The sequence below is a fragment of the Camellia sinensis genome, chromosome 11 (genome assembly GCF_055761805.1).
Source record: "Camellia sinensis isolate YWXY chromosome 11, ASM5576180v1, whole genome shotgun sequence".
Lineage (NCBI taxonomy): Eukaryota > Viridiplantae > Streptophyta > Magnoliopsida > Ericales > Theaceae > Camellia > Camellia sinensis.
Genome location: NC_138971.1, coordinates 121,252,895 through 121,275,592, shown reverse-complemented (window position 1 = coordinate 121,275,592; position 22,698 = coordinate 121,252,895). Strand labels below are relative to the sequence as shown.

General features: G+C 34.6%; 1 protein-coding gene and 1 long non-coding RNA gene across 3 annotated transcripts in view; both read right to left on the bottom strand.

The window, feature by feature from the left end:
* Positions 1-7,078: 7,078 nt before the first annotated feature.
* Positions 7,079-22,698, bottom strand: part of LOC114297128 (uncharacterized) — a 119,782-nt gene continuing 104,162 nt past the window's right edge. For both annotated transcript variants that reach the window (XM_082894609.1, XM_082894610.1), the window contains one exon: positions 7,079-7,536. In XM_082894609.1, the coding sequence (XP_082750735.1) occupies positions 7,216-7,536 (321 nt within the window). In that variant the 3' untranslated portion in view covers positions 7,079-7,215. The remainder of the gene's footprint in view (positions 7,537-22,698) is intronic.
* On the bottom strand, positions 15,670-18,950 carry LOC145802106 (uncharacterized). Its single transcript, XR_014344444.1, has 2 exons — positions 18,508-18,950; positions 15,670-16,369 (listed from the first exon to the last, which is right to left on the bottom strand). It is a non-coding gene; the product is annotated as an uncharacterized LOC145802106 (long non-coding RNA).

Here is a 22,698-nt window from a genome sequence, read left to right as displayed (position 1 = left end):
ATAAGTTATTCTTTGTATGAAATATGTTATAGCTATAGGGAACCGTAGGAGCTTGGACATTCTCTTTTTGCCAGCTACATGTCACAGCCTTGGTTATTTCCAAGTTATCCGTGTGGCACTTAGACAATCACAAGTCTTGCTTGGTGATGCTAAGTCAGCCTAACTCAAAAATTTGCAAGAAAGACAAGTAAGAAGACAGAGGGTGTGTTTGGTTTGTTTTTGAGAGAGTGATTTTCAAAAAAAAAATTGGGGAGAGAGTTTAGAAATTTTTTTGGTTTGCTTGGTTGTATTTTTTGAAAGTAATTTTGGAGTATGGGAGTTTGGGATGATTTGATATTTTTGTTGTAATTGGGTAGATGTGTGTGAGAAAAAAAGTGATTAAGAATGAGAGAGGAGAGAGAAAAAGTGATTGATTGATGTGTAAGAGAGAGGAAGTAATTTTGGAAATTTTTTGAGAAAAACAATAAACCAAACAAAATTTTGAAAAAAAAAATTCAAAAACAACTCTCCCAAAAACAAACCAAACAACCCCAGAGTTTTTAGGAGAATGTTTCTGTATTCACTTTAAAGGGACTTATACAACTCTTGGATTGATTGGAGCAAATGAGCCCCTTTCCTTTTTATAGGCTCTTTAGGAGCATTCTAGAACACACAAGAAAGTGTCATGTAGAAGCTTCCCATGAAAGCCTTCTTACAAGCTGCAAGAACATTCTACAATGTCTTCTAGAAATATCTATACAAATATCTACAAGTCTACTTATATGTACAAGTCTGATCTACAAATCACTCAAGCCACTGATTTTATTTCCAAACACTCGGGCCCTTAATACTGCTCTTATTGCTTCCTAGCAGAAGTTTCATGTCCCAAAAAAAAAAAACAAAAAAGGAATTTCAATCTTCCAAGAATACAAGCCATGGTTCATTTTTATTTATTTTCTTTACTCCTAGAATACTACATTGAAGGCAAGCTTTCCCATAATGTGGCGGAGAATAAAGTCGGGCATGTTAACAAAAAAATGGCAAACCTAAAATTTTGTATGCTAGTACTCGAAACTTCATTTAATAATTTCGATTCAGTTGGGTCAGTGTCAGACCGAGAATCAAACAGGCCTTGTTGGTTATGGGAATTTTGGACACACCACCAAACGGAACAATGAATGGAACTCATTCCACCCAAAAATGAAAAACTCAGGTTGCTTCATGTTGACCAACAGTTCTACTTGAATTAAATATTTAGTTGCCCACTAAAAAGTTTAGAAATCCCTAACCATAAAGTCCGCAAAATACATGGTCACACTCTTTGAAATTAAGTTTAAGAGACATCCAATGAATATATAGAAACAATATACTTGAGACTTCATCTAATAATTTCTAATTTGAATTTTAAGTCTCCACTTAAAAATTTTAGTAGGGGTGAGCATGGGTTGGTTGGGTTGGGTTCGGTTGGGTTAGTGCTAGACCCAAAACCAAATGAACCTAGTGAGTTATGGAAATTCCAAACCTAGAACCAAACCAATGAATGAACGGAATACAACTAACCAAAACTGAAAATCTTCCGGCTCCCATAGTTCTACTCGCATTTTATAACACTTCAATTGTCCACTAAATTTTTTGTAAATACTCAAACATAAAGTCAACAACACATGCTATGCAAATGATTTTTGCACATGTTAAAGCCAAGGTAATCAAGACAAATCAAGAATATTTATATCTATAATAAATATTATATAATATATACATGGGGTTAGTTCTCAAGTTGTTCCACATTACTTGAGCCCTAAACCAAGAACTGAAACGACCACGTCAATTATGGGATTTTTTGGATCCAAAACCAAATGGAGAATTGTCCCATAACGAACAGGCCCAACTATGAAGACCTGATTGGTTCAGTTTGCAAGTTCATCTATTCATTTCCGCACCTCTACTTAGTCTATTGTGCAATTTTATTTATCTTTTATTACCTTTAAAAGGCTTTACTGAGGCCTGCCTCGATGCTCGCCTCGAGGCGAGGCTAAGGAAAAACGCCTCAAGGCTTTGATTCTTAGGCTTTACTCCCCAAAGGCTTGTGCACATAGTCTGAGACATGCGTTTTAGGTGCGCCTATGCATATGAAGAGTTTGTCTTAGGGTCTTGTTAAACTTACTCTAGTAGATGGTTTAAATATAAAAAATAAAAAAGAACCATTTTAGAACTATATTTAATAGGAAAAATTAAGTATGACTAATCAAGAAAAAACACGAAGTTAATGCTCAGTGAGAAGCTCAATCACCAAAACTAAGAATACCAATTTCACTTTTAATAAAGCAAAGCTTCATTCTCTACAATGAGCCTTGAGCATAAAAGTATTTACACCTTTATATTTAATTTTGATGTATTTATTTTTTGTTTTAAAATATTTACTAAATATAAAAATTCAGAATTTGAAATGCTTACGCCTCAATACCTTAAGGCTTACGCCTCACCTCATGAGGGATAAAACGCCTCACATTACGCATTCACCTTTAAAAACTTTGCCTTTCTTAGATTAAATGTTAGGGATCATTTGCTAATTTTCAAAATTCACTTGACAGGGGCTATGGTTTTGGTCCATGGGTTGTATTGTATGCTAAGTTATGGTTTTATGGAGAATTTATATGATCTAGATTTTTTCAACAAGTCAAAGGACCTCAGTTTCTATTTCTGAAGTTTCAGACCAAGTTGAATTAGAACCCAACAACCTACATATGGGACATGCATGTCAATAAGTCTAATCAATAGAATTGATTTCCAAATTTTTTTTAGAAAATTTGGAACTTTGTATAATGTATGGCAACCTTGCTTCAGGTGCAGTTCTGAAGGAATAAACTCAGATAGAAACCTAAAATATTCTCCATCTTGTTCCTATGAATCCTTCTCCTTGCTCATGAAAGCCAGGCTATTTTTTAGGAGTTAAATCATCAAAGCTTTCAAAAAGGGCCCCTATTAAATGCTTAAAACACCAATAAAATAGAACTCTTTCCCCGACCTTTTGACATTTTGAACGCAACCCCAAACACGTAAAATAGTACAAAATCCAACAAGCTCACAGTTTGAAATCAAACCAATTGTAGCATTGATTTTAACTCAGTAAGCTACCTAACTTTTCATTACTTAATCAGCCATAAACCCCAGCTATGATGAGCATTTCTGTAAGTTTCCTAATCTTCCCTACATGAGTTTAGTACTAGGAAGCACGATTGCGGGTACGAGTACGGTACTGGTACGATTGCGGGTACGCCGATATGGAAAACCCCCCAAAAAATATGATACGGGCACGGCTGTGGTACGCCGATATTTTTTTTTATTTTTTTTATAATTATGGTTAAAGGATCCAACCTACAAATTAAAATTAAATATCGAAACTAAAGAGAAAAGAAGAATCGATCATATCCACCCACAACATCAAGCATTGCAAACAGATAACTTAACTTAACTCAAAACCAATGGTTATGCATCACAAATTAATGCTCTGTTTTTCAGTTACATAACCCCCATCCCTCCCCCTCAAAATAAACTGCTACGAAAGAGAATTTAAGGTGTCAAGGGATTTTAATTTGTCGTCAAGCTTTACAACCAATATCATATTGCATATATATATGACATATATCAGAAAAAAAAAATTTAAAAAATAAGGACAGATCTTAGTTCAACAAATCTGGACAGATTTTAGTTCAAATATCTAGACATATATCAGAAAAAATATATATATATATATAAGGACAGATCTTAGTTCAAGTTCAAAAATCTGGACATATATCAGAAGAAGAAAAAAAATAAGGACAAATCTTAGTTCAAAAATCTGGACAGATTTTAGTTCAAAAATCTGGACATATATCAGAAAAAAAAAAAAAAAAAAGAGTTCAAGAAAAATGAAGAAAAAGATGAAGGATCAAAGAAAGAGAAAGCCAAAGAGAAAAGAAGAATCGATCGTTTGCAGCGAAGAAACAGCACAAAAATTTGGGGAAAAAAAAAACGAAAGAAAGAGGATAAAGAATCGAAGAAGAAAAGGGGAAAGAATCGAAGATGAACTTACCTCTTCAATCGCACCTTCGAATGAGAGATCAATCAGCAGCACCTTCAATTAAACCTTTCAATCGCACCTTCGAAGTGTTCTTCAGACTCTCTTGGGAGTATTTCTGGAAGGAGATGATTGAATAGACATGGAACCCTAGCACCTTCGAAGTTCTTCAGCCTTGGAGTATTTCGAAATGAGATCTGGAAGGAGCTGAGATGATAGAATGATAGAGAGAATAAAGAACCCTAATTTTATATGGTTTCATGTTTTATTTATGTTTTATTTATTACAAAAGAACCCCAGATTTTTATAATTCTTTAAAATAGACATAAAAAATTGCTCCGGTACCCTTTAATTTATAAAAAAATCTCATATTTTACCCCCGAGTACCCAAAACGTACCAATGGCGTACCCGTGGTGTGCCCATGGCGTACCCATCAGTATACTAACTGTATAAAACATACCCGTTTTGCGTACCCAGTACGCGTGCAGCCTTACCGGTACGCGTACCCGCACCCGAGAAGTATCCGGTACTTGTACGGCAACATTTTTGGAGTACCCGTGCTTCATAGGTTTTACCTTAGATCTAGTATTATAGTGATTCCAAAGCATTTGGTCCTACATCAAAACCAAATTGTTTAACTTGAAATTACCAAAAAGAAGAAATCAATGCACTAAATTAGTTTCTAGTTAACAACGGCCTTGGCCTTGTGATTGTGCTGCACCACTTTGTAGTGTGAGGTTTTGAATTCAAAATCTTATAGGGAAGAGTTTGACACTCTTCGTGGTTCCCCCTTCCCTTAACAACTAGCATCCAACCCCAATTGATGTATAAAAAAATAAAAATAATAAATAAATAATTGGATTCTATTTGTTTATTCAGCATCTTTATGATGGACATTCAGGAACCCTCCATAAGACTTAGCCAGTGAGAACACCACATGTGTGAAACAGTGTCTATTTGGTTCATCACATGAGTGTAAAAATTGAACTTTGGGCCGCATATTGCTTAAAACAAAAACAAGGTTGACCTCACAGCAGTAATACTTTTTATTTACTTAAACGTTTAAGACCAAGAACAAGAGAAAAAGTTTCTGCTATTCTGTTCACTAGGAATTTTTAATTAAACCACCCACTTGTAATTATAGTGTTCAACAGGCTAGCCACAAGAACAATTGTACCAAGGAATGGGAAAACAAATCTTGGCCAATGGGTCGGGCCACGAAAATGGATTGGATCCAAAAAAAGATACTCATAAAATGGTCAGCTAAAAATGGTTCTTGGCAGAGATAAGTAATTAAACTGATCAAAATGGGTCCATGTGCCCGACCTGTGTACAGCTAAATCTGTCCAACTATAACTTGTTTGCTAATTGGGCAGGTTCAGGGTTAATCCATTTAACCACAAGACCCATCTTCACCTGACCCAACCCAACCCATCCATATGTCACCCTTTACCTAAAAGGCTTTGAGCAGACATATACGTAATAATACAAAATTACTTTGTCTTTCTTTCTTAACCCCGTCTAATGTACAGTAATAAAAGTAAAGTTTAACCCAAATCTTTTACTCTCAACTAATCGGTGCTTACATGCCACTCTAAATACTTACATTTTCAAAATGCCACATCATGAGAGTATACAAAGATTGGCCCCCTCTTTTCACAATTTTATGAGTAAATCAACTTTTTTTGTATCTTAAGAATTTTTATCTAGAAAGAACCATGTTTGTGTTAAATTACTATGTACTTCTGTAACATTTTTATAACAAATATAAGATATAAATAAAAAGTGGACTCTAATTGCGTAAAATAAAATTTACAATCATTGAATTGTTTATCTCCTACATGTACAATGACCATAAATATTATTCTCAGTTTTTAAAATTGGTAAAATAATAAGGATTGGCATGTATTTTAAAATAATAAATTAACATAACAGCACTTAACCTAACGATATTTAATTTAAACATTGTAAAATAAGAAAATAACTCTTACTGGTGAAACATATTAGGATAGACAAGAATTTTAAGAAATTATGTTAACTTACCATGACTTGACCTAATGAGGTTTAATATTGTTAATTTTAAAATAACAAAGGAATAAATAAACATAACAATCATGAGTATATAGTAATAATAAGCCTACATAACAAAAAAATGAAAGGTTTAACATCAAAGCTAATAAACCATCAAAATAATTTATGCATATAAACATATATTTATGTCATGATTCATAATAATATTATCATAAATTTGTTAAAAATATTAATTTTATTACGTGCATCGCATAGATCAACCACTAGTTATAATATAATAACTGCGTGATTACATAGTCAAATTACAAGACTGATCTCATACAAATGAATGGGAGATAAAACATGTACAAGTACTCATATGAACACAACAAACATTGTAATTTGCATCATTTGACCAAATAAACAATAATCCAAGTGTTCTTAAATGAAAAGCCATTTAGATTAAGAAGATTCACCTTCACCACAAACTTATACAATGCATCTATCAAGGAAGTGAGGAATGGGACACTTTGGTCTTCATATGCAACAGCTTACAATTCCAACCGCTTAAGATTACAAAATTCTGGAATTAAAAAACAAAACTACCACGCAATGGTTATGCAAACTAACCAGAGAATCCAGGTCCAGTACAAGTGTCTCTAGCTAACAGAGTACACCAGAGAAATGGTAAAATGCTGAACAAACTAAATCCATGCAGTAACAACCCCCAATGGATACTTCAGAGAGCAGGGCAACATTCTTAAGAGGATTGTTGATTATGCATGGCCCACGGTATTTAAATGATATGAGATTTGTAGCCAAAATATCAAGATTTCGTAAACTGAAACAGTAGCTAAGCACCAATTACTTCAACTTCAGAGGACCACCTATTTTTAGATTAACCAAAGATCATGAATGCATCAAAGATAACTCTTCAATCAACGGACAATTAGATAAGAATTGTGCAAGAACGTCTTCTGTCAAATCTACCGATTTCAAGCAGAGGGAAGTCAAGGTATTAAAGCTTAGAACACCAAATTGGCTTAACGGAAAAGGGCAAGAATCCTCAAACTGAGAATCGTCAAATTATCCTCTCAAGTCCAACTCAAGCTTTCAAACTCTTTTCTTTTGCAAAGTTAATTCATCTATCAACGACACATGCAAAATTCTAATCCAAATCAAAGCACACTCTAAATTCTTCTATATTTTGGCCCTGATGCAAATTGGAGACTTTGTTTACCCTACTTATATACTTAGTCCTTTCAGTTTCAATTGACATTGTTTCTATTTCTTGTTGCATGCGCGCCTTTGTATTGGAAGCATCAAAATTCAAACTACCCATGGAAAACTTCCACAAATTTTTCCATTCAAGGGAAAGCACACCAGTTCTTGCTGCTTCTTTCATTGTCAAGAGGGACAAGATGGCAATGATAATTTCATCTGGCAATGCACTTAGCTGATCCTCCATGTAATTGCTCTTCTTGCAACACTAATCATTGAAAACAAAAGCTAGTGACACACTTTGTTCCAACATATCAAACATTACTATGAAAAATAAAAATAACAAAATTCAAACCCATCATGCAACATAGAGAAACAAAAGAAAGTGTGTCACTAGCTTTTGTTTCTCTATGTTGCACGATGGGTTTGAATTTTGTTATTTTTATTTTTCATAGTAATGTTTGATATGTTGGAACAAAGTGTGTCACTAGCTTTTGTTTTCAATGATTAGCGTTGCAAGAAGAGCAATTACATGGAGGATCAGCTAAGTGCATTGCCAGATGAAATTATCATTGCCATCTTGTCCCATAGCAGCGCAACCCTCAACCCCAACCAACATAAAACATCCAAGAAATAAAAGCATTTTAATAACAAGAAGAAAGTTTTTTGTCTACAAAGGCAAGGTTTCCAATTAGGAATGACAACAAGACAGGCAAGGTTTGAAGGGCCCCATCCCCACCCCGTTCCTTGTTGGGGTGGGAAACATCGAAGCGGTGGCGAGGATGGGTCAGGAGCAAGGGGTTGGCAAGTAATTTGTCACCCTTCAGAGGAATTATACTAATGAGGGGGATGATGTAGTATAAGAGGGACAGAGATTGATGAGTAATAAGAGTTAAAAAGATTAAAGACAAGTGTTAAAAAGGTGAGAAAAGAAAAACTGAGAAACACATGAGTGTTTTACTATTTTACTCTTACTAAATTTAACAAATCAAATTCATATGTGGATGGATATACATACAAAGGTCATTTAATTAAATATAATTGGCACAGGGTGGGTTGAGATGGGGCGAGCGAAGCAAATTTAGTCTCCTCTCCGTTGTCTTGTTAGGGCTGTAAAAATGCTTGTGGGATAAGCTAAGAAGCACAAACAAACACTTCTAAGAAGCACGAACGAACACTTCTAAGAAGCAGATGTGTCCATTTCGGACACCGACACTCTTAGACACGTGTTCAATACTATTTTTTACATGTCCTTGATTAAAATTAAAAATATTAATTTTGGACACATGTTTGACACTCATTTCACGACGTGTCGTCACTTATCGGTCATGTCTATCACTAAAAATATAAACATGAGACCAAAACTTTGACATTTGCTAATGTTTGATTTTCAAAGTTTGAGAATTTGACATAAATATCTTATATTCTTAAAAACAACGTATAATTCTTAAGAATAATGTAATGTATAATTCTTTTTAAAAAATATATAAATAGATGTGATGCAGAATATAAGAAACTCAATAAAGAGTAAATTCAAAAAAGTGGCGATATTTGAAAATTGGCATGATTTCAAAGAAAAATGAAAAACCGATAGGAACCATTCATAATCATGTTTTAGAATTATTATAGTCCTATTTTATTATTAGTTTATATTTTCTAGGATTTTTAGGTTAGGGGTATTTTGACAATTTTCATATTTGCTGACATGAGTTAATAGGGGTTGCCCATGAGTGGGTATTTTTTATGATTCTTATTTGGTCTTAAATTGATTTTGGAAGTAGATCATACTTGTACATATAACTAGACTTGTAGATATTTGTATAGATATTTCTAGAAGACATTCTAGAATGTTCTTGTAGCTTGTAAGAAGGCTTCCATGGGAAGCTTCTACATGACACTTTCTTGTGTGTTCTAGAATGCTCTTAAGAAGCCTATAAATAGGAGAGGCGCTCATTTGTTCCAATCAATCCAAGAATTGTACCAAGTCCCTTTAAAGTGAATACAAAGACATTCTCTCAAACTCTTTTTGTCTTCTTTCTTGCCTTTCTTGCAAATTTGTGAGTTAGACCGACTTAGAATCACCAAGTAAGACTTGTGATTGTCTCGGAGCCACGCGCATAACTTGGAAATAACCAAGGCCGTGACATGTAGCTAGCAAAAAGAGAATGTCCAAGCTCCTACGGTTCCCTATAGCTATAACATATTTCATACAAAGAATAACTTATAAGTTAGTTTAAAATTTTTTATTTTTTATTTTTTTTGTTAACTCATTAATTCTTTTGTTTTGTTTTGTTTTTTGTTTTTTTAATAGTCCACTTCATTTTTAATAGAGGCACAAGATAGCCTTGACGATGGTGCTTTAACTGTATTTGAGATCGATGGTATTAGGAAGAGATATCGGCTCAATCATTTTCATATAGTGGTTGAAGTAGAAATACTGTACAATAAAATCATGGAACATCCGAACAGTCATATATACACCCCTCTTCCAATTTCCCAAGTCAAGGAGAACAGTGGCAACGAGTGTACAGAAGAATTGCATTTTGTTGCCATACTTCAAAGGGGAGTTACAATTGAAGATTTTTTGAAAACATCGTCAAATAGAGATTCACTCTTTGATTCCCTCCATTCGGATCAATATAAGAAACAAATGAAGGAGATTATCAAAATTGTTATTCATCTAAAGGGCATAAGTGATTTAGCAATCAAATTAGATCTTCAAACTGTCACATTATTACATGACAGACAATTTCCTCAACATTGTATTGCCAAATTTTTTTGTGGCAAAATTTTCAGTAAGTTGAAATTCTGCTAGTAAAAATGATTTATTTATTTACTTATTTATTTATTCTTGTGGATTTAATTTTTATCTTTATGTACTATTATATAGGAAAGCAAAATAAGTTATTAGATTTTTGTAATTGGCAATCTTGTTTGATAAAATTCTTTTCAGTTGTAATTTTAATTGATCTTTTATTTCAATGAGGCTATGAGTACTTAGATGCGAATCTAACTTGAATTGTGCCTATGTAGCGGAGTTTATGATCTTAATCCTATCATGTTTGCCACTTCGCTGACTATGTCACGACCTTTCAGAAGTTTCACTCGCTTGCAAAAGTACTGGGAGTTGTTTTTTTCTGCTCGAGCAGCCATTCTTGTGCTCGAGCGTAGACCCTGTTTAGTCTCACGCGTTTTAGTCACTCTGCTCGAGTAGCCATTCTTGCGCTCAAACAGAGATCGCGGATCTGTTTGCTATAAAAGCTGCGGTTCAGTCAGGTTTTAGGGTACAGCTTCCAGATCTTCTTCTTAGGTATTAGGGTTTTCTTTTGGAACTTTTTTGCTTGTTTCCTTTGATATTTGTAAGAGTTTAATCATGAATTCAGTGGATTATATCAAAGGGTTTGTTTAGTTTGTTTTATTCACTCAGCAGCATCGATATCAATCTTTGTCCCCGTATAGATCAATTTGATAAATGCCAACAAATTTAATATCGGCATTGGTGGGTTCCGTGGAACATAAGCCTGAAGCTTTAGTGGATTCCGGAGTGGCTCATCGTCGCGGATTCGACATCGGCGTTGTGGATTCAACGTTGGGCAAGACAATTCCAAGGTGAAGACGGGGCTGGAAGAGGCACACAGGGGTCGGTTCAATTCAAGCGTGAATTCATTAGAAAATTGAGAGTACACTTGTGTAATTCATTTGTGCCTTCTTAGTGAATTGTTTTGTGGCCTTAGCCCGTGATTTTTTATCACAATTGGAGGCGCTCCAATTGTGATTTTTTCACGTAAAATTGTTGTGTCAATTTGTCTTTGATTGTTTGATTGAGATTGTTATTTACTGTTTAAAATTAGTACATAATCACAAATCAATATATCCGGGATTTTAGATTTTTCATAAGGTAATAACTCCCTCATCAAAGTTGTTAGCATTTATCAAATTGATCTATACGAGGACGAAGACTGATATCGATGCTGCTGAGTGAATAAAACAAACTAAACAAACCCTTTGACATAATCCACTCAATTCATAATTAAACTCTCACAGATATCAAAGGAAACAAGCAAAGAAGCTCCAAAAGAAAACCCTAATACCTAAGAAGAAGATCTGGAAGTCGTACCCTAACACCTGACTAAACCACAGCTTTTATAGCAAACAGATCCGCGATCTCCGCTCGAGGGCAAGAATGGCCGCTTGAGCAGAGTGACTAAAACGCATGAGACTAAACAGGGTGTACGCTCGAACACAGGAATGGTTGCTCGAGCAGAAAAAAACAACTCCCAGCACTTTTGCAGGCGAGTGAAACTTCTGAAAGGTCGTGACATAGTCAGCGAAGTGGCAAACATGATAGGATTAAGATCACAAACTCCTCTGCATAAGCACAATTCAGGTTGGAATCGCATCTAAATACTCACAGCCTCACTCAAATAAAAGATCAAATAAAATTACAATTGAAAAGAATTTTATCAAACAGGATTGCCAATTACAAAAACCTAACACCTTATTTTGCTTTCCTATATTACAATACATAAAGATAAAAATTCCATAAGAATAAATAAATAAGTAAATAAATAAATCATTTTTACTAGCAAAATTTCAACTTACTGAAAATTTTGACACCAAAAAATTTGGCAATACAATGTTGAGAAAATTGTCTGTCATGTAATACTGTGACAGTTTGAAGACCTAATTTGATTGTTAAATCACTTATGTCCTTTAGATGAATAACAACTTTGATAATCTCTTTCATTAGTTTCTTATATTAATCCGAATGGAGAGAATCAAAGAGTGAATCTCTATTTGACGATGTTTTCAAAAAATCTTCAATTGTAACTCCCTTTTGAGGTATGGCAACAAAATGCAATTCTTCCGTACACTCGTTGCCACTGTCCTCCTTGACTTGGAAAATTGGAAGAGGGGTGTATATATGACTGTTCGGATGTTCCATGATTTTATTGTACAGTATTTCTACTTCAACCACTATATGAAAACGATTGAGCCGATATCTCTTCCTAACACCATCGATCTCAAATATAGTTAAAGCACCATCGTCAAGACTATCTTGTGCTTCTATTAAAAATGAAGTGGACTATTAAAAAAAATGAAAAACAAAACAAAAGAAGTAATGAGTTAACAAAAAAATAAAAAATAAAAAATTTTAAACTAACTTATAAGTTATTCTTTGTATGAAATATGTTATAGCTATAGGGAACCGTAGGAGCTTGGACATTCTCTTTTTGCCAGCTACATGTCACGGCCTTGTTTATTTCCAAGTTATCCGTGTGGCACTTACACAATCACAAGTCTTGCTTGGTGATGCTAAGTCAGCCTAACCCACAAATTTGCAAGAAAGACAAGTGAGAAGACAGAGAGTTTGGGAGAATGTCTCTGTATTCACTTTGAAGGGACTTATACAACTCTTGGATTGATTGGAGCAAATGAGCCCCTTTCCTTTTTATAGGCTCTTTAGAAGCATTCTATAACACACAAGAAAGTGTATGTAGAAGCTTCCCATGGAAGCCTTCTTACAAACTACAAGAACATTCTACAATGTCTTCTAGAAATATCTATACAAATATCTACAAGTCTGATCTACAAATCACTCAAGCCACTGATTTTATTTCCAAACACTCAGGCCCATAATACTATCCTTATTGCTTCCTAGCAGAAGTTTCATGTCCCAAAAAAAAACAAAAAAGGAATTTAAATCTTCCAAGAATACATGCCATGATTCCTTTTTATTTATTTTCTTTATTCCTAGAATACTACATTGAAGGCAAGCTTTCTCATAATGTGGTGGAGAATAAAGTCGGGCATGTTAACAAAAAAATGGCAATTCTAAAATTTTGTATGCTAGTACTCGAAACTTCATTTAATAATTTCGATTCAGTTGGGTCAGCGCCAGACCGAGAATCAAACAGGCCTTGTTGGTTATGGGAATTTTGGACACACCACCAAACGGAACAATGAATGGAACTCATTCCACCCAAAATGAAAAACTCAGGTTGCTTCATGTTGACCAACAATTCTACTTGAATTAAATATTTAGTTGCCCACTGAAAAGTTTAGAAATCCCTAACCATAAAGTCCGCAAAATACATGGTCAAACTCTTTGAAATTAAGTTTAAGAGACATCCAATAAATATATAGAAACAATATACTTGAGACTTCATCTAATAATTTATAATTTGAATTTTAAGTCTCCACTTAAAATTTTAGTAGGGGTGAGCATGGGTTGGTTGGGTTGGGTTCAGTTGGGTTAGTGCTAGACCCAAAACCAAATGAACCTAGCGAGTTATGGAAATTCCAAACCTAGAACCAAACCAATGAATGAACGGAATACAACTAACCAAAACTGAAAATCTTCAGGCTCCCATAGTTCTACTCGCATTTTATAACACTTCAATTGTCCACTAAAATTTTTGTAAATACTCAAACATAAAGTCAACAACACATGCTATGCAAATGATTTTTGTACATTGTTAAAGCCAAGGTAATCAAGACAAATCAAAAAAATTTATATCTATAATAAATATTATATTATATATACATGGGGTTAGTTCTCAAGTTGTTCCACATTACTTGAGCCCTAAACCAAGAACTGAAACGACAGCGTCAATCATGAGAATTTTTGGATCCAAAACCAAATGGAGAATTGTCCCATAACGAACAAGCACAACTATGAAGACCTGATTGGTTCAGTTTGCAAGTTCATCTATCCATTTGCGCACCTCTACTTTTTGTAGTAGCTCAATAGCCTATTGTGCAATTTTATTTATCTTTTATTACCTTTAAAAGGCTTTACTGAGGCCTGCCTCAATGCTCGCCTCGAGGCGAGGCTAACAAAAAACGCCTCAAGGCTTTGATTCTTAGGCTTTACTCCCCAAAGGCTTGTGCACATAGTCTGAGACATGTGTTTTAGGTGCGCCTTGTACGTCTTTTACGCATAAGCATGTGAGGAGTACACATATGAAGAGTTTGTCTTAGGGTCTTATTAAACTTACTCTAGTAGATGGTTTAAATACAAAAAATAAAAAAGAACCATTTTACAACTATATTTTATAGGAAAAATTAAGTATGACTAATCAAGAAAAAACACAAAGTTAATGCTCAGTGAGAAGCTCAATCACCAAAACTAAGAATACCGATTTCACTTTTAATAAAGCAAAGCTTCATTCTCTGCAATGAGCCTTGAGCATAAAAGTATTTACACCTTTATATTTAATTTTGATGTATTTATTTTTTGTTTTAAAATATTTACTAAATATAAAAATTCAGAATTTGAAATGCTTACGCCTCAATACCTTAAGGCTTACTCCTCACCTCATGAGGGATAAAACGCCTCACATTACGCATTCACCTTTAAAAACTTTGCCTTTCTTAGATTAAATGTTAGGGATCATTTGTTAATTTTCAAAATTCACTTGACAGGGGCTATGGTTTTGGTCCATGGGTTGTATTGTATGCTAAGTTATGGTTTTATGGAAAATTTATATGATCTAGATTTTTTCAACAAGTCAAAGGACCTCAGTTTCTGTTTCTGAAGTTTCAGACCAAGTTGAATTAGAACCCAACAACCTATATATGGGACATGCATGTCAATAAGTCTAATCAATAGAATTGATTTCCAAATTTTTTTGAGAAAATTTGGAACTTTGTATAATGTATGGCAACCTTGCTTCAGGTGCAGTTCTGAAGGAATAAACTCAGATAGAAACCTAAAATATTCTCCATCTTGTTCCTATGAATCCTTCTCCTTGCTCATGAAAGCCAGGCTATTTTTTAGGAGTTAAATCATCAAAGCTTTCAAAAAGGGCCCCTATTAAATGCTTAAAACACCAATAAAACAGAACTCTTTCCCCGACCTTTTGACATTTTGAACGCAACCCCAAACACGTAAAATAGTACAAAATCCAACAAGCTCACAGTTTGAAATCAAACCAATTGTAGCATTGATTTTAACTCGGTAAGCCACCTAACTTTTCATTACTTAATCAGCCATTAACCCCAGCTGCAATGAGCATTTCTGTAAGTTTCCTAATCTTCCCTACATGAGTTTAGTACTAGGAAGCACGGGTGCGGGTACGGGTGCGGGTGCGATTGCGGGTACGCCGATACGGAAAAACCTCAAAAAAATATGATACGGGTACGGCTGCGGTACGCCGATATTTTTTTTTATTTTTTTTATAATTATGGTTAAAGGATCCAACCTACAAATTAAAATTAAATATCAAAACTAAAGAGAAAAGAAGAATCGATCATATCCACCCACAACATCAAGCATTGCAAACAGATAACTTAACTTAACTCAAAACCAATGGTTATGCATCACAAATTAATGCTCTGTTTTTCAGTTACAAAACCCCCATCCCTCCCCCTCAAAATAAACGGCCACGAAAGAGAATTTAAGGTGTCAAGGGATTTTAATTTGTCGTCAAGCTTTACAACCAATATCATATTGCATATATATATGACATACATCAGAAAAAAAAAAAATTTAAAAAAAATAAGGACAGATCTTAATTCAACAAATCTGGACAGATTTTAGTTCAAATAACTGGACATATATCAGAAAAAAAAAATATATATATATATATATATAAGGACAGATCTTAGTTCAAGTTCAAAAAGCTGGACATATATCAAAAGAAAAACAAAATAAGGACAAATCTTAGTTCAAAAATCTGGACAGATTTTAGTTCAAAAATCTGGCATATATCAGAAAGAAAAAAAAAAAAGGTTCAAGAAAAATGATGAAGGAGATGAAGAAAATGAAGGATCAAAGAAAGAGAAAACCAAACAGAAAAGAAGAATCGATCGTTTGCAGCGAAGAAACAGCACAAAAATCTGGAAAAAAAAAATGAAAGAAAGAGGATAAAGAATCGAAGAAGAAAAGGGGAAAGAATCGAAGATGAACTTAGCTCTTCAATCGCACCTTCAAATGAGAGAATCAATCAGCAGCACCTTCGATTAAACCTTTCAATCGCACCTTCGAAGTGTTCTTCAAACTCTCTTGGGAGTATTTCTGGAAGGAGATGATCGAATAGACATGGAACCCTAGCACCTTCGAAGTTCTTCAGCCTTGGAGTATTTCGGAATGAGATCTGGAAGGAGCTGAGATGATTGAATGATAGAGCGAGTAAAGAACCCTAATTTTATTTGGTTTCATTTTTTATTTATGTTTTATTTATTACAAAAGAACCCCAGATTTTTATAATTCTTTAAAATAGACATAAAAGGCTGCTCCGGTACCCTTTAATTTATAAAAAAATCTCAATTTTTACCCCGGAGTACCCAAAACGTACCCTTGGCGTACCCATGGTGTACCCATGGCGTACCCATTAGTATACTAACCATATAAAACGTACCCGGTGCGTTTTTTGCGTACCCGGTACGCGTGCAGCCGTACCGGTACATGTACCCGCACTCGAGAAGTACCCGGTACTTGTACGGCAACATTTTTGAAGTACCCGTGCTTCATAGGTTTAGTATTAGATCTAGTATTATAGTGATTCCAAAGCACTTGGTCCTACGTCAAAACCAAATTGTTTAACTTGAAATTACCAAAAAGAAGAAATCAATGCACTAAATTAGTTTCTAGTTAACAACGGCCTTGGCCTTGTGATTGTGCGGCACCACTTCGTAGTGTGAGGTTTTGAATTCAAATCTTATGGGGAAGAGTTTGACACTCTTTGTGGTTCCCCTTCCCTTAACAACTAACATCCAACCCCAATTGATGTATAAAAAAATAAAAATAATAAATAAATAATTGGATTCTATTTGTTTTTTCAGCATCTTTATGATGGACATTCAGGAACCCTCCATGAGACTTAGCCAGTGAGAACACCACATGAGTGAAACAGTGTCAATTTGGCTCATCACATGAGTGTAACAATTGAACTTTGGGCCGCATATTGCTTAAAGCAAAAACAAGGTTGACCTTACAGCAGTAATACTTTTTATTTACTTAAACATTTAAGACCAAGAACAAGAGAAAAAGTTTCTGCTATTCTGTTCACTAGGAATTTTTAATTAAACCACCCACTTGTAATTATAGTGTTCAACAGGCTAGCCACTAGAACAATTGTACCAAGGAATGGGAAAACAAATCTTAGCCAATGGGTCGGGCCACGAAAATGGATTGGATCCAAAAAAAGATACTCATAAAATGGTCAGCTAAAAATGGTTCTTGGCAGAGATAAGTAATTAAACTGATCAAAATGGGTCCATGTGCCCAACCAGTGCACAGCTAAATCTGTCCAAGTATAACTTGTTTGCTAATTGGGCAGGTTCAGGGTTAATCCATTTAACCACAAGACCCATCTTCACCTGACCCAACCCAACCCATCCATATGTCACCCTTTACCTAAAAGGCTTTGAGCAGACATCTACGTAATAATACAAAATTACTTTGTCTTTCTTTCTTAACCTCGTCTAATGTACAGTAATAAAAGTAAAGTTTAACCCAAATCTTTTACTCTCAACTAATCGGTGCTTACGTGCCATTCTAAATACTTACATTTTCAAAATGCCACATCATGAGAGTATACAAAGATTGGCCCCCTCTTTTCACAGTTTTATGAGTAAATCAACTCTTTCTATATCTTAAGAATTTTTATCTAGAAAGAACCATGTTTGTGTTAAATTACTATGTACTTTTGTAACATTTTTATAACAAATATAAGATATCAATAAAAAGTGGACTCTAATTGCGTAAAATAAAATTTACAATCATTGAATTGTTTATCTCCTGCATGTACAATGACCATAAATATTATTGTCAGTTTTTAAAATTGGTAAAATAATAAGGATTGGCATGCATTTTAAAATTTTAAATTAACATAACAGCACTTAACCTAACGATATTTAATTTAAACATTGTAAAATAAGAAAATAACTCTTACTGGCGAAACAAATTAGGATAGACAACAATTTTAAGAAATTATGTTAACTTACCACGACTTAACCTAATGAGGTTTAATATTGTTAATTTTTAAATAAAAAAGGAATAAATAAACATAACGATCATGAGTACATAATAGTAATAAGCCTACATAACAAAGAATGAAAGGTTTAACATATGAACATCCACAGTGGGCTGCCAATGGAGCTGGCATTGCCAAATTTTGGCAACAATTGGCAAAAAGCTATATTGGCTGCCAAATTATGGCAATGCCAAAGTTTGTGCCAAATTTTAAGCAATTCTCCATCATCAGAGAGAAGATTTCAAAAAAATAAATACCTCGATTTGAAGATGCGTGATGGATTTCAGACGATTTCAGCAATCTCAAGCTTTTGTCTTGTTCATCTTCTTCATCTGCTTGCTTTGTCTTAGGGTTTGTTTGTACTTCGTCTTCATCTTCTCCATCTGAAAGACGATTTGAAGGAGTCGATTTCAATGGTTTCGGGTTTGTCAGATGGATCGAATATAGAGAGATCCAAAGGGTTTAGGGTTTAGAGAGAGATAAAACAGAGGGAAGAGAGAGGCAGGGAGGATCTGTGGAGATAGAGATGGAGGGATCTGCGCGAGAGATAGTGTGACGCATGGATGACCGGGTGGAGATAGAGATGGACAAAGCAAAGGTAAAGATAACAAAGAGAGAGGTCGAAAGAGAGAAGAGAGGAGAAGGATCTGCGGAGCAAAATTGGCTACATCATATCACATTGAAGAAGAGCAGCTTGCCTAAATTTTACCCAAAAATATTATTAAAAAATTTATTTCCTATTTTAAGAATTATTATTATTAAAAAAAATTTCCTATTTTAAGAATTATTATTATTAAAAAATTTATTTCTTATTTTAAAAATTATTTTTCCATCCAACTTCTTCAACAAATTCTCTATTCTTGTCCTATTCTATTAAAATAATCTTTTTAATTATTTTTAAATTTGAATAATAAATTTGAATATTTTTCAATAATAAAATAATAGGTGAATTACATTAATAGTCCTTATAGTTTGGGACTTGTGTTATTTTAGTCCTGACTTTTCAATTGTGATACATTTGATCTTGAATTTTGAATCTTGTTCCAAATAAAGACAATTGAAGATATCATTAGATTTTTCAAGGGTAAAATTGTCAATTTGATAAAATATAAACTAATTTGACAAAAATAAATGTCAAACAAATATTTTTGAATTTTTAAAAATTATTTATACCCACTAAAAATAAAATTATGTAAAATTGATAAATCTTTTAGACATTTTTTTTTTACCAAATTAATATTATGTGTTTGGATGATGATCATGTAAAATTAATTATGTAATTTTTATCAATTTTACATAATTTTTTCATTGGTGGATAAAAATAATTTTTAAAAAAATAAAAATATTTTTTTGACATTTATTTTTGTCAAATTAGTTTATATTTTATTAAATTAACTATTTTGCCCTTGAAATTAAACAATGTTACCTTCAATTGTCCTTATTTAAAACAAGATTGAAAATTCAATGTCAAATATGTTACAATTGAAAAGTCATGGACCAAAGTGACACGAGTCTCAAACTGAAGAGACTATTTGTGTAATTTGCCCTAAAATAATTAAACAATATCATTTGAAGTCAAAAATGGAGGCTTTATAGCACTGCCTTTAAAGTCAATCAATTACAGAAGAAAGCAACAAAAGCAAAGGCACGGGCCAGACGTCCGAGAGGCTGACCGGTCGGATGTTCGGGTGGACAACCGGTTACGTCATTTTTGAGCATTTTTCTTCCTTAGCTACAGGGCACTCACGAATATCCAGACGGATGTCCGAGGAGATGTCCGGAGAGACATCTAAGGGACTTCTCCTCAAGCCTTCAACGAAATAAAATAAGAATTTATCAGATATAAGGGAGCTACAATGACTCCTTACAAATAGGAAGTCACTGTAGCAATCCTACATATAAGGGATGGTATAAGGGATCTGTTGGAGAAGAATTTCTGAAGAATTAGCTATTATAAGGGAACTGATAGAGATGCTCTAACCCCCCAATCAAAATTCAATAATAGTTTTTGGAGGATTCATAAGTTTTTCTCTTTTTTTCTTTTTTTCTTTTTTTTTGGTACATCAGAAAATTTAAAACAGATGAAACATGCAAACAAAAAAACAAAAAAAAAGAAGAGAAACTAAGAACCATTAGGCCCCTTTCTAAGGTAGCTTTGTCCAATCAAATCAGCCATAACTTGGTTGCGGATCACATTTGGGGGTCTTCTATGACAATCAGGGATTTATCTTGATCTGTGCCCAGCTTAGCCAAACCATCGGCACTCATGTTGCCCTCTCTTAAGGCATGTTGAATTGTTTAGCCGCATCTTCAGATGAGGAACTTAGAGTCTTCCACCAAAATTCGAAGAGAAGAAATAACCTTAACTTTCTCCTTCTGCAAGTTAATGGCTTTCACAAAATCGGTCTCAATGATCATATTCTTGTAGCCCTTCTCAAAAGCAATTGTCAAACCTCGTTAAATAGCCTAGATTCTTGCCTCAATGCTTGAATAGTTGGTAAGTTTTCTGTTGAAGTCGCAAAGCCAAATTCCTTTCTCATCGCAGATCAGCCCTCAAATAGCCATCGTTTAGGTCACCTCCCGAGCTGCCATCCATGTTCATCTTCAATTTTCCTGCAAAGGGAGGAGTCCACACAACCAGCAAATTAGTTGAAGGATAAACAATAGAGCATTTAAAAACATCTTTTATTTCAGAACCAAATCTTTGGATGTTATAAATATTGTGTTATCAAGGAGTAAATTTGTTTTCAAAAATTAAAAGATTTCAGTTTTTCCAGATTTGCACAAAGTAGCAACAAAAAGGTAGGGCCAATAACCGGTGAAAACTTAGACTTCAAAATGGATTCTATGGAAGGTAGAAATTTTCTCCACAGAGAAAGTGAGATGAAGTGCTCCTTCCTTTACTCTGAAAACAGAAACCAACTTGTTAGTGATCACTCCCGACCAGGGATAGTAAGGAGGATCCTCCAACGGTCAAGTCAGAATGGTGACCAGTCATATTGTATTTTGTTGAGAAGAAAGACTTGTTTTTTTTACCCTCTTTGCTTTTCTTATTCCTCCTTTTATAGTGCTATCGTCTTGGGCTTCGGCCATTAGATGATCATCGTAATCCGAGGGCTCTACTTACAACCAGACTTTGGTCAGGCAAGTGGCCAGGTTGTTTTGATCCTTTATCGCTGGATCACCTTGAGGTAGGCGACTTAGATCAGTTTAGATGTCTATGGTCAACTTGCCAATTGTTCGCCTGTTAGATTTAGATCATCGATAGTTGTGTCGTTTGGGTAGGCTAAGCCTATGCCCCTAGCTCTGACAATTGTGGTCCACACCGTTGATTATAAATGGATCGAAGTGCGTCCCTGCATTCTGCAGATCTCCTTCTGAAAGACGATTTTACTTAAGCTTTGGTCACGTGACACTGTCTCTTTATTTTATGGACCTAGTGATGAATTGGGCTTTTCTCCTGATCTGTCCTACTTGGCTAGGCTTGGGTTTTGGGCCAATGTTTTTACCCCTGGGCTTTGGGTCAATGTTTTCACCTCTCAACAATTACCCCTTTTCGGGGATCCTTTGTAGCGGATTGCCAAAGACATCGTGGCCGATCTAGTCGGAATCCGGGTCGATACCCCTGCCTATGATATGCGTCTTTTTGAGTAGTTTTAAATTAAATGATGAAGCCCGTCACTTCGTCTTTCAATGTGCCATCTCGCTTCTGACATATTAATTAAGGGGTTGTCTCTTGCTCTTCACCTCCTTGTTCATCGTCTTCTCAAAACCCTATACGCATTCCTCTGTCCTTCGCCTGAAGTTTTAGTCTATAATCCTTGTAAGTTTTTTCTCTTGTTTGCTTATTGTGATTTTGAATTTCTTTTTGCTTTTTCTTCTGCTGGTTTCTTTTATTTTCACCATGAATTGCCTGAGATGTTTCTTTGAGTCCAAGGAAAGTATTACGGAGTTTAGAACTCTGTATAACTTTTTTGATGATGTTGTCGTCTGTCTCCTTATTCTGGTGATAGTATCTCGGAGGGATCTAAGGAACGAATTCCTCTCCCTTTGATAAACATAGTTGAGGGAGGAGTTCAATTCCCCCTACATCCTCTTCTCAGAGAGGTGTTTCATTTTTATGAGGTACGTCCTTCCTAACTTTTCCCCAACTTTTTTAGAATAGTTATGGGCGTGGTTGTCTTGAACGATATCTTAGGGATCAATCTATGCCTTTTGGAGATTAGATATTGTTATAATTTTGTCCTTACTTCCAAAGAAAAGTCGAAGTTTTACTTCAAGCCCAGATCAGCGAAGTGTCAACTTGTTCAGATGCTTCCTGACTCTAGCAAGGATGTCAACGATTTGTTTGTAATAATAGAGGGGAATATGGAATTCACTCCTAGTGCTAATCGAATTTGATATATTTTCAAGGTCATTGGTTGACCAGGTTATCCTCTATCTTTCTA